The following is a 12,571-nucleotide window of genomic DNA, read 5'->3' on the forward strand; positions in this document are numbered from 1 at the left end:
GCGTACGGCAGCATGTTCACCAAGATCTGGTGGGTGCACACCCTCTTCACGAAGAAGGAGGAAAAGAAGGAGAAGAAGAAGGTAGGGAGGCAGAATGGGAGGGAGGGATAAGCCTCTCAGCGGTCTCAGGGGAGTAGAGAAAGGATGGGAGAGAGAGGCCAGGCCACGCAGCATGTGTGGCGCCGGCTGATAAAAAAGTTCCGTTAAAAACTTTGCAGGCTTCCTAGTAACATAAGCTTCTAAGAGGCCAACTCTGCATCATTCGCTGTGGCGGGGACGTAGCGAGGGTGCAGGGATAAGGGTGTTGGACACACACTGACATAGATACTGTACTTCACGCATGCACACACAAAGCACATGCACCAGTACACCCACATGCAACATTTATGCATAGAAACGGGCAAATTCTGGGGACAGAAACACACATAAGCAGGACCCTGATAGCTTCGTCATCAGCTTTATTTGCATGCTGGTGATTTGAGGAGCGGGGGTGTGTGTTTTTATGTGTGGGTGTGTGTGTGTGCCTCCCCTTGAAGATAGTGTATCCTGGAGCCAGCTTGATACTGCCAGTCTGCGATGTGTTGTGGGAATTTCTAAGACCTAATCAGAAGAATAAGAGATTAAGCCATTTATGGAATATTTATGAATATGGATGAGTATTAAAGTTCTATGCAGAAATCCAACCTTCGGGGGGTTTATTATTTGAGCCAAAGCACAACGAATCGGGTTGACTTTCAACTCTCTTCATGTCCACAGAAGGGCATTTTGCCAGAGAGCTCTGCGTGAGTATTTAAAGAAACTTTCACAAATCGAGGAGAGAATGAGCGCTTTTCAAATCATTTTTCATGCAACTCAAGTGAAGAGGCGCTCAAGACTGTGTAATGTGTTTTCTTCTTTATTTTATTTTTCAGTTTTAGATATTGCACGCTTGAATAGCTGTTACTATGTTGGAGGTGCTGGGAGTAAGCCAGCGTGGTCGAATAAAAAAAAAAAGTGTGGAAAGAGGAAGGGGGAGCACAGTAGGAGAGCTCATTTTGGTTCCTTGTTTTTGGTTACGGCTGTATTGTTTCCATTATAGCTTAAGTTAAGAATAATAAAGTAGATATCAGCTGCTTCGGAAACTGTCCACACAGAAGCAGTGTCATCTTAGTGTGTATAAATGATGATTTCAGGTGGCAGCACAAATATAGTTACTGCAGCTCTCTGTGAGTCGCCTGCAGACACATACACACACACACACACACACACACACACACAATCAAACTCCCACTGCTCCTAAAATATACTTGGACACACATTTGTACACACACTCAGAGACACACACATTCAGAAAGACAATTCGCGCCCAGTCATCCAGAAATCACAAGGACGCCTGTCGTATTATTTGTCCTGGTTGTTTGTCTTTGTTTGTGGACTGGCTCGTGATGCCCTTGGATAGTGATGACTGTTGTGTATGTGTTTGTGTGTTTGTTTGTGTGTGTGTGTGTCTTTGCTCAAACTCACACAGCAACACTTGGAGCCATGGAAACTCTACGCAACAGTTGGAGTGCTGCTGGCTATTGACTTCCTGTCACTCATGATCTGGCAGATTGTGGATCCTCTGCACATTACGGTTGAGGTAGAGTACGAAAGACAGATGAGATAATTTGTATGTCATCGCCCATTTGCAGAGACCGTGCAGCCGCTGTCATCAGTCAATAACACAGTAATGAGACACCGGGCCTCGTTTGTAGAAATGTTCTTTCAGTCTGATTCATCTTACCCTCATAAAGTGCAATTTAAAACAAGGATAAATATCATATAATTTTACAAAGCACAGCAGAAAAGCAGTACTGTAACAATGACATTTATGACTTGAATAATTATATTTATTTATGTTTGATAGTGTAAGCACTATAAGTACAGTTAAAGGTACCCTGTGGCATTTACTGCCATTAACATATCCATATTTTCAATATTAACACTGAATCAAGGGTCTCACATGCTCACTGTTGGCACTCACAGTTGAGAAAAGATACAACAGATAGAGTCCAGTGGGAGCTGCTCTTCATATTCATGTTCAGTCGTTAAAAAAACAAAACAAAACACTTGTACCCATTATACACGTATGGTATCTATGGTAGGCAGACTGGGAGCTCATGAGAACTACACAGGTGATAATTCTCTGTGGGTTTAACACTACAAGTGACACATGTAGTCTTTTGTTAACATGAAAAAAATCATGTATAGCTGCTTTAATGATCTGAAGATTGCATTTTCCGTTTGTGCTCACTGTCACTCAGTGTCACTAGTGGGCAAAAACTCCCAAGGGTACCTTTAATATGTGGAACATTTTCAATCATCATTGCATTACTTTCCAAAATGACTTACAGTGAGTGTGTTCTCATGAGAGTTGTTCCAATTCCGACACCAGTATCAGAAATTCATCCAAAACTGCCTAAAATGCAGTACGCATTTCGGGGACTGCTACTTTGCCACTTTTTTTCAAAGATAGCAAAGTTATAACCGGCTCTACTTTCTTTGACAAAGGGTTTAACCTCAGCCAGGCCATATAGCAACGATAGAAATCATTCAGGCTACACTTAAAAAATAATGTATCTGTTTGCATATGTATTGGATTGGTACTTGTAATCGGCCGATACGCAAAAGTTCAGGTATTGGAATCGGTATCGGAAGGAAGAAATGGTATAGGAACATCTCTAGTTTCCATGTGTGCAAGCATGTAGTGTACTGGATACTGTTATATTATTTATTCACAAGTATGATCAAAACCTGGTTAAGACACAAAACCAAGATACTGATGTGCATGTAGCCTGCACTCATTAAGCTGTACTCTGTCCTCATTAAGTGCATTAAACCTCTGTAGGATCAAGAGCTCTAATCTCCACAGCACTGACTTACTACTCTACTACCTTAGATGGAATATTTTAATAGCTATATTTTATATTTATTGAATATCTGATACTCTTAAAATTCAGTCATCTATATCTGACTTACAGGAAAGACACATTTTACCCGAGGGGATCAACCGTGCAAGTCTCTAGGGCTTTTGCTTACTGTGCATTTTTGCCTCCTTCTCCAGTGTGCTGCTGTCTCATCGTTTCTTATTATCTCCCCCTTCTCTCTCTGTTGTCCTCTATCTCTTTATCCTTCCATTCCTCTCCCCTTTTCTCCCGTCTGCGGTGTGAGTAGAAGTTCACTAAGGAGGCCCCTAAAGAAGATTTGGATGTCCTGATTCAGCCCTTGTTGGAGCACTGCAGCTCAGAGAAGATGAATACGTGGCTCGGTATTGGTCCTCTCACATCTCGATCTGTCTCTTCGTCACCCTTTGCCCTGCATTAGTTTTGACTATCTTTGTCACACATGGACATATGCAGATACATATGCATACACACACACACACACACACACACGTCACTGCCATTCACTCTGAATTAAACAGGTCTCATATCACAGCCTCCTCCCTCAGCCCCCGCCACCCCTTACGTTTGAAATCCTTTTCTCTCTCGCTTTTTTCCCTCTTTGCGTCTCTCTTTGTCGGCCCACGCAGTCCCTCTCTTTCCCTGTCTGTCTCTCTGCTGTCTTTCTTAGTGTGGCAGCTCTTATAAAAGTATAATGGTGCTGAAATTCAAATAATGTGGGTCACAAACTGGGCCATTGCCCCATAGCATTTCCTTTCTCACAGAAGAAAAGATGGTGCTTTAATATCAGGCGGTATAAAGAAACAATGGACACTCTGAAGAAGTGTCGGACTTACTCAGTCACAGATTCTCCTTTCTTTCTTTCTTTCTTTCTTCCCTGCCTCTCTCTCTCTTTCACGGTTCTATTCTCTTTTCTCTGTCAGTCAGCCTGACTCTGACTGGCTTTCAACATATTCAACCATCTATTGTATCTACATTTTTGGTTTTCTCCTTCTGCACAACTCATACTCATTTACTCCCTCAGTGGCCACACTGAACTGTTAACAGTGTTACTATTTTGTACACTAGAAGCAAGCAATAGTCATTTACATGATCCCATAAATTGGCAAATTCCCATAATGAGTATGTTTTATAGGTCTTGAAGCAATAAATTAAAGTTGCATTCCAGCACGACACTTGTGGCACTTGAAAGAGGGATGTTTTGTTAATAACAAGACAAAGAGTCTACAGCCATGCTAGCAGCTCTGTGTCACTGTACTTAGGTACACAGTGGTGCTTTGTTAAAGGACCAGTGTGTAGGATTTACTCCTTTCACCTAGCAGTGAAGTTACATCATTGCTAATTAGCATTAAACACAAAGTACAGCTGATTGGATTGGATGATGGGATTATTACATGTTTTGCAGGTATTTAGTCATAAGCCATATTGAAAGTTTGACCTTATGAGGGTGCTAGATGAAAAGTCACCAAAGTTATTACAGTTCATCTTGAGGTGGACATGTTTTTACCAAATTTCCTGGCTATCCATCCTATAGTTGTTCAGATATTTCAGTCTGGACCAAAGTGGTGGACTGACATTGCCTTCCTTTAAAAAAAAATGGATGGTAAAAATTGATGCAGCAGAGGCCAATCTATTCTGACTTTTAGTCCCTGGAATGGTACTAGAGCCTACATTTCCTATAATGCAACTGACCCTGTCTGATAAACGCCCACATCTTTCAAATTTAACGCTCCCAGTTTGAAGTGCAGGCTTTCTGTTATGAATTTGTAGTCTCCAAGTCCAATCCAGATGGGGTCACAGTCTCATTTTCTAAGCCTTTAAAAAGCTCCCTCCAAAGCCTCTGCAGAATCTGTTTTCACAGGATGTGTAGATCTCCCTGTTACTATTAAATTGACTTTGACATTTAAAATCAATGGCGTGACCCTGAAATTCATCAAGGAGGTCATAGTAAATGAGTGTGTGCAAGTTAGATAGCCACTCTTTGTGTTGCTTCAAGTACCTCTGCTGGGTAATATCTTGGTCCAAAATATTATTTAGAAAAATTAACAGGTGTTTGGGAAGATTGGAGTTGCTCTGCTGTTTAACTACTTGCCTACCTCAGTTAAGATCTTACTGTAACTGTAATAATACAGTCACAGTATCTAGTTTACCAATATGGAGACTCATGGGGCTAAATATTTTGTCAATTTAAAAGACAAAATTGTAAATAAAAAAGCTGAATACTGAAGTCTAGAATGAAAACATAACAAAACATAGACTTATTTATATTATATTTAAAAAAAATCAGGGATCCATTTTTATGCTTTCAGTTTCAAATTGTAGCTTTCCAGCTATAATTTTGTCTTATAAAATGACACTGTATACATAATCTCTGCTCTACTTATATTATTATCATATAATTTTCATGTTCATGGCTGCTGCTCACTCATTCTCTCACTGTTTCTCTCTGTCTGTAGGTGTGGTTTATGGCTACAAGGGTCTGCTGCTGCTGCTGGGCATATTTCTGGCTTACGAGACCAAGTCTGTCTCCACAGAAAAGATCAATGACCATCGGGCTGTAGGGATGGCTATTTACAACGTTGCTGTGAGTCCAAAAAAGAAACAACACGGTCATGCCTGAACTCCTGTTTCTGGGTGCCACTGTCTGCTTTCTGCTGTTTTGCTTTCTCTGCAAAGACCATTCTGTAGCACGCTGAATAACATTCAAGTGGTAATAAGTAAGATTTTTATTGCCCCATAGCAAAAAATGGGCGCAGTATACCTGTTGGGGGGGTTAATCAGTGCCAGTGCCTCCATGATTACTTTGTCCGGTTTTGAGATTTCTGGCTTCCAGAAGCGACTTTTCTGCTGATTTAAGAGCAAACCAAGCAACTGACCAGCGTGTCAAGACATTTCAGCTGCAAGGGCTTAAAAGCTGCATCCTCAAGGGGTTACTCTTTGCAGTTTATAAAAGTTAATGGAGTTCATAGATAACGTGATTCTCCCTTAATGCCTCTGTGGTGTATTTTCCTTATTTGAGGAGATAAGTGGCAGAACATCACATTTAAATACTTCCTGTGCGGCTCCAATGGAGTGTATAAATTATATTGTTCCAAGGTTTGTAGGTTCACCATTTTGCATTGATCTTCAAAAATCATACAGGAAAAAGTCCATTGTGGGCACAACTGAATATAAATGACAAATTTTCCTCTCAAAACAACCCTTGGGATGTGCTAAACATCACAAATTAATGATTTTGTATAAAATACTGAAAAGTGCATGTTGATATAATGACTTGTTGGAGCATCACGAGACACCAAAACCGACTTGTATATAAAATATTCAAACCTCTTCTTATATCTTGAGAGTTCATTCTCTAATATGCAGATCCCTAGATGCATTTCTGTCCAAATCAGTATACTGCCAGCACAAGCTGCTGTCTTGTATGAATCATAAATTTTGATGCTTATGGTGCCTGTGGTGCTATGATACCAACAGTTATATCTCAGGTCTCCTTTATAAAATGAAATTGTTCTCAATGGGACTTCCTGGTGAAATAAATGTTAAATAAAATCTATAAAATATGAAAGGGTGCATCACAAACTTTTATTGTACCGCAATCTCATGCAACTGAAGCATACCTTCATTTTGTAACTGAGTCCTCTGTACTTTGCGCACAGATTTCTTCCCATATATATATGCTACACTAAAGCCAGAGATAACAGTACATAGCAGTGTTTTGTATGGAGCTGTTACCTTGCCCTATGGCAGGAATAGGTTTAAAAATGTACCCATTTAGGCACTAAAGTACAGTGGTAAACGCTTCTGTCAGCTATAAACATTTTTCACTGGCTTTTAATAGCAAGTGAATCATCTCAAACCGAGGCACCTAGGATGCACTTTATACTGAAATAGCTGCCATTATGTTCACTTTAGCCACTTTAGACAAATAGTCGATGGCATTTCCTGACACCCTTGACACAGGGTAACTTTGTAATTGATGTAAAATGTCTGGAAAAAGTGGTTTCTGTCACATCACGATTTCTGTTTTGATCAAAAGCAGGCAAACTTCTTTTTTTTTCTTTTTGCAAGTCTTTTAACAGCCTTTTTGCCAGAATTTCCTGTCCCTGACTGGATTCCCATTAATGAATAAAAGAGGAAGCATTTTTAATGAGCACCCAAACATTTATCAGCTTATACTTTGTGGATATGTAATTAGTAAATGGATTGATCTCGCCTCCTCCGTCAAGAAGAGGATTTATCATTGATCATCGTTCATGGTTATTTATAAGAGCATTAAATGCAGCTTGCGTGCTCATTTCATCACATGGCTCCATAATGTGAGACAAGTCTAATGTTATTATTTTATGTTATGATATACACATCTCAATTTTATGATGATGTCAATAGTTAATGGTGTCTGTAAAGGGACCTCCTTCCTCTTTGCTAAGCTGTGAGCTCCAGGCCCTGATGAGATGACAATGTGGTGATTGTCAGCGTGCTGTTGCCACTTCAGTCATGACTTTTTAATGCTGTTTTCACATGGGAGCCCTCCCCGGAATGATAAACAGATGCCTAATGCTTTTATGGATGTGATTTTCCTCCCCTCTCATACTCTCACTCTCACTCTAACACTCTATTCCCCACCTCCTCCTAACCCCCCTTGCCGCCTCCTTCTTTCTCTTTATTTTAAACCTCCCTCTTTCTCTTCCTTTGTTCCAACCTCTCTTTCTTTTCACTTTTGTCTGTGTCTTCTTGCAGGTGTTGTGCCTGATCACGGCTCCAGTGACTATGATCCTGTCTTCGCAGCAGGATGCCTCCTTTGCCTTTGCCTCTCTAGCAATCGTCTTCTCTGCCTACATTACTCTGGTGGTGCTTTTTGTACCCAAGGTGCTCTGACTCGTTACTGACATCCTTACGAACTACTGCACACATTGAAATGTACAATCGTATTACAGCAAAACCAAAGGTCCAACTTGCAGGTCTCAGTGTTTTTAGGAAGAAAGTACAGACTGTACTGCTTGGTGCAAGAAAATAACAAACTTCTGAAACTTCATATTGTTCAGTCCGATAGCTTTGCATTTAAAAATCATCAAAACATGCTTTGGTCTTTGGACTGACTGTGACATCAAATAAGAAGTTAACTTAACTGATCAAATCTTTAATCCGTTTGTGAATGCACCATTACGTTAATAGTCTGTGAAGTTTCAATATAAATAGTTACTGTAATAATAACAAGCTTCTAGATGGGTAGCTGCTGTAAACATTTGGTGTTACGGAAAGAATCCTCTGGCACAATAAAAGTGAGACATTTCACATGTCTGGCAGCAGCTATAATCATTTGTTTGGAATAAATAGAAGAGCTGGGTAGAGCACATGAGCGCTGCTGCAGACTGTGCAGAGGAAAGAGTGCCACCTACAGAAATTCAAACTTTATTAACTGAAAAAAAAAGAAACCCATCACAGTATCGTCACCACTGTTTGATTGTCTGGCTATTTCTAGAAGCGCAGTGCAGAAACTGTCCAGCAGCGAGCGCCAAGATGAAACAAAATCAAAGTGTTTTAGATGTGGCTAAAAGCTGCAAATATTAAAAATGTGTTCTCATCAGGTGTTCTCAGTAGATACATTATTCATTCAGTAATGAAACACTGGCTGCACTGTCAGGCCTGATTGTATTCTTTATTGACTTCCTGTTCCTGTGGCGATCCAGATGCGGCGTCTCATCACCCGCGGCGAGTGGCAGTCGGAGCAGCAGGACACTCTGAAGACCGGTTCGTCCACCAACAATAATGACGAGGAGAAATCCAGGCAGCTGGAGAGAGAGAACAGGGAACTGCAAAAGATCATCCAGGAGGTGAAGACACTAGATACTTCACATTAAACAGACACACACACACACATATATTAATATTTAACACTAAACATCCAAATGCCAGACACATAATATACATTTCCATATTAGTTAACATTTTAGTTCATCCTGGAGACCGACGTTGTATAATGCATATATGGATATATAGGTAATACATATTTATGTATTTATTTGCATTCATTATACAGATAACATGTATAGTCTTATGTTTTTATGTGTGTATATGTGCGATTTAAATGTAAATACGGTAACAGAGAATGCTGCAAAATATTGCCTTCACTTGTTTGCTCGAGGAGATCCTTCTGCTGTAAAACTGTGAATGGCTTCATACAGCGGTTATGCTAGGCAGGAGGTTCGGCGTATGGACCATAATTTACAGACTGGCTACCAGAGTTGCCGCATATGAAAAGAATACAATGCAGTATTTTCTTCCTACAAGGGTAGTAGAAGCGGGGTGCTTGTTTTTACTTCGTTGTTGTTTGTAAAGATAGTTGTACCTCAGTTGTGCTCAAGTGTTCACACATACATTCTAACAACAGTGTGAAAGCAGAGCAGGGTTAGGGGTCATGGAGGCAAGAAAACTCATCATCTGGTTATAGATAGAGATATAGTTGCTGACAATTACATTGATAAACACTTATATCTGCTTACTTATTACTACTACGTACTAAAATATATATGTATATATATATATGCAATCAGAGGTTATTTTTGTAATCGATTAACCTGCAAATTATTTTCACGATAAATCAATTGTTTAATCTATAAAATGCCAAATACATTGTCATTTCCCAGAGCCTTAAGTGACGTTTTCAAATGTCTTGCTTTGTCCAACCAACATTCCAAAATATATTTCATTTACTGTCATAGTTGGCCAGCAAATCCTCATTTCAGAAGCTGGAACCAGCAAATTGGCATTTGTGCTTCAGTGACTGAACCAATTATATCAAAAAACTTGCCAATTAATCTTCTTTCGAATGACTGTTAGACAGTTGTCAATTATAAATGCGCATAAAAGCGTATAAATGCTAAAGCTAACTCTCCTCTTGTTGTCTCTGCAGAAGGAAGAGAGGGTATCAGCGCTGCGCAACCAGCTGGCTGAGCGACAGGCTCTACGCAACCGCCGCCGACCCTCCATAGGCCAGAATCAGAACCACAACGCCCCGCTACCCTCATCCCAGCCGGATCCCAAGTCTCTGCTTCCCCCGCCTGGCTACCCCAACCCCACGACGGACAATCATTCCCTCCCGCCTTCCTTCTCCAACTCCTCCAACCTCTACCCGGCTGACAGCAAGATGAGCCGCAACCACTGTCACAACAGCCAGATCCCACTACTGTATAAGTAGGCGAGGCACAGAGAGAGAGTGGGGGGGGGGAGCAGTCGCACAATGCACACAGGGGACACAAAACACAACGAGACACTGTGACTTTCACTTGTATCGGCGATGAGCACAGCGGTGTAGTGACACTGTTTTAAAATACGGCGTGGAAGCTCAAATGAGTACACAGGAGTGCTTTACACATGGCAGCTTCGGGAAAAGTCACGCAGGTAACACCCGTCCTCACAGTTTTGATCTCACTGTGTTCAACCCAGCAACGACGTGGCGACAAGCACATCTCAGACTAGCAACACTTGTGGTCTTTTCAAAGGTCATAGATCTCTTAATCATTCCTCTCCCTCATTCGTTATCTCGTTCTGTTGTGGAGACACCGCGTCAATGATCTCAAAAGGAAACGTTTGTGTTTGTGTCTTTGCTATATCGTCTCCACCTTTTGTCTCGAGTTTGTTGACTAGGCAAGCACATACAGTAGTGATTTATATTGTTATGTAATATCTGATCTGTTTTGTCATGGAGTTGTTGTTAAATTATTTGTTTACTTTTCAGGAAAGTTGTGAAAACTGAAATTTACAAAGGGACAAAGCAATGTACAGTTTTTTTTTCTCCAATGTTTCTTCTGAAGAGCAGCTGAGCTCGGTTGTGTGGAATACTGGTTTCACTAAAAAGTGATAATGTGCATTATTAAATAGCCATAAAATAGAAGGACCCAGGAGTTTGGCATGTATGGATGTCTGTTGTCAGGACTGTGTATTCAAGTACAACAGATCTTAAAAATCCAGTCCTTCGCTGATGTATGAATATTAGACCCATTTTAAAGGAGAAGATGATCCAAGCCTGCACGTGTGTAAGGACGATTTTGATAGTTTTGCCATTTGAAATAACATTTTACAAGGTATTTTTTGAGATTTGTGTTGTATCTATTTAGCAGTATAGTATAGTAATAGCCATCAAACGAATCCCTCATCCTGTATCTAATGTATGTTGCAGATACCGCTGGGTACGGCAACAGCCACACTCACTGCAGCTGATTCTCACATTTTGCAGGTAGTGACAGAGGCTTTAGAATCCAAACTTGGAAAACTCTAACTTCCATAATACTTCGTACTTTCTGCCTCCTGAGAATGAAAGCCAATTTCTATTTCTACAGCAGCAGTCCGGTGCAATTTGGGGTTTCCAAGATGGCTATTTCTGTGGATATTCAGAAAAAGCACAGTTTTTTCCTCAAGATTTTATACATGAGAATTTGTTACACGTCATTGTTGTAAGCCTTTTTATTTTAAGAAGATGGTTTGTTTTTTTTGTTTTTGTTTTTCCATAACAGACAATCTGGATGGATGCTCTTATTTTATTTTTATTTCCCATTTTGCATTTGGATAAGTTGTAAATGAATCAAAGAGGGATACGTGTAAAGTAATGTGACATACTGTATTTATTCAGCAGTTAATCTGGATGTACTATTTCATTCATGAGCTATTTCCAGATTTTATAAAGCAATGATACCTGAACAGCTTTATCAGCAGGTAAAACAATACTTTGTCAAATATTTTTAAATATATATATATTTCAGTGTGCACTTTAAACTGAACAAACTATGGTTATTCCACTTTATGTTGCTGTAATTCTAATACATTTTAGCTCAGGGTATGGAGAAGGACATAAATGAATGAAATAGGCCATATTTATTAACTGTACAGTACCTGGGTCAGACATCTAACATATGAATGCAGAAATAATTTAGGAAATGCTCTATTATCTTGCATATATATGACAGTATACATGGTTTTGGGGATATTTGTATTCACTATATCTAAGATCTTAAATGTTAATATATTTCAGAGTATGTGTATGCAAATATATGGGTATCATGAATAAAATAATTGTTTTTTTCATTGAGTATTTTTGTGTTTCAGTCATACCTTTCTCATTAATATACAATGAGGCAGTGTTTCTTTTTACACCTTTTTACATCTCAGAAAATATTAGACGATTATGACCTACAACCCTGTTCAGCTACAGACAGTTCATGCAGGAGGCAACTTTATTCCTAATAAGAAGATTATTAATTAATTTAACTAATAATATTAACTAATTTGGTGGAAAAGGGGGTACTCCTCTGCTTACTATCTTACCATCACACTTTAGCTCGTAACTAATCATAGATGTATATGCATGCTACTTTTATGTGAATACTTGGGAGACTGATGTTGAAACAAAATATTACAGGAAACTTTAACTTACATTTTAGAAGTATATTTTTATTCTAAATTTTGCATTTTTTCCTCCACTTAGCTACCACTAGAGGCAGCCACCAGTGGTACATGTACCACACACTGATCAGCCATAACATTATGAGCACTGACAGTTGAAGTAAATAACACTGATTATCTGGTTATCATGGCTCCTGTCAGTGGGTGGGATATATTAGAAAGTGAACATTTTGTCCTCAGAGTTGATGTGT

The 12,571-nt window shown here is 39.6% G+C and overlaps 1 protein-coding gene across 1 annotated transcript in view; it reads left to right on the forward strand.

The window, feature by feature from the left end:
* Positions 1-11,966, forward strand: part of gabbr1a (gamma-aminobutyric acid (GABA) B receptor, 1a) — a gene marked incomplete in the record, with an annotated part of 47,376 nt that extends 35,410 nt beyond the window's left edge. Inside the window, 7 exon segments of the mRNA XM_035672031.1 lie at positions 1-81; positions 1,508-1,618; positions 3,193-3,286; positions 5,378-5,505; positions 7,662-7,790; positions 8,612-8,755; positions 9,835-11,966. Of these exon segments, the coding sequence (XP_035527924.1) occupies positions 1-81; positions 1,508-1,618; positions 3,193-3,286; positions 5,378-5,505; positions 7,662-7,790; positions 8,612-8,755; positions 9,835-10,119 (972 nt within the window).
* Positions 11,967-12,571: the final 605 nt, after the last annotated feature.

Source organism: Morone saxatilis, unplaced genomic scaffold, assembly GCF_004916995.1.
Source record: "Morone saxatilis isolate NCDOM2014 unplaced genomic scaffold, NCSU_SB_2.0 Contig24, whole genome shotgun sequence".
NCBI classification, from domain to species: Eukaryota; Metazoa; Chordata; class Actinopteri; family Moronidae; genus Morone; species Morone saxatilis.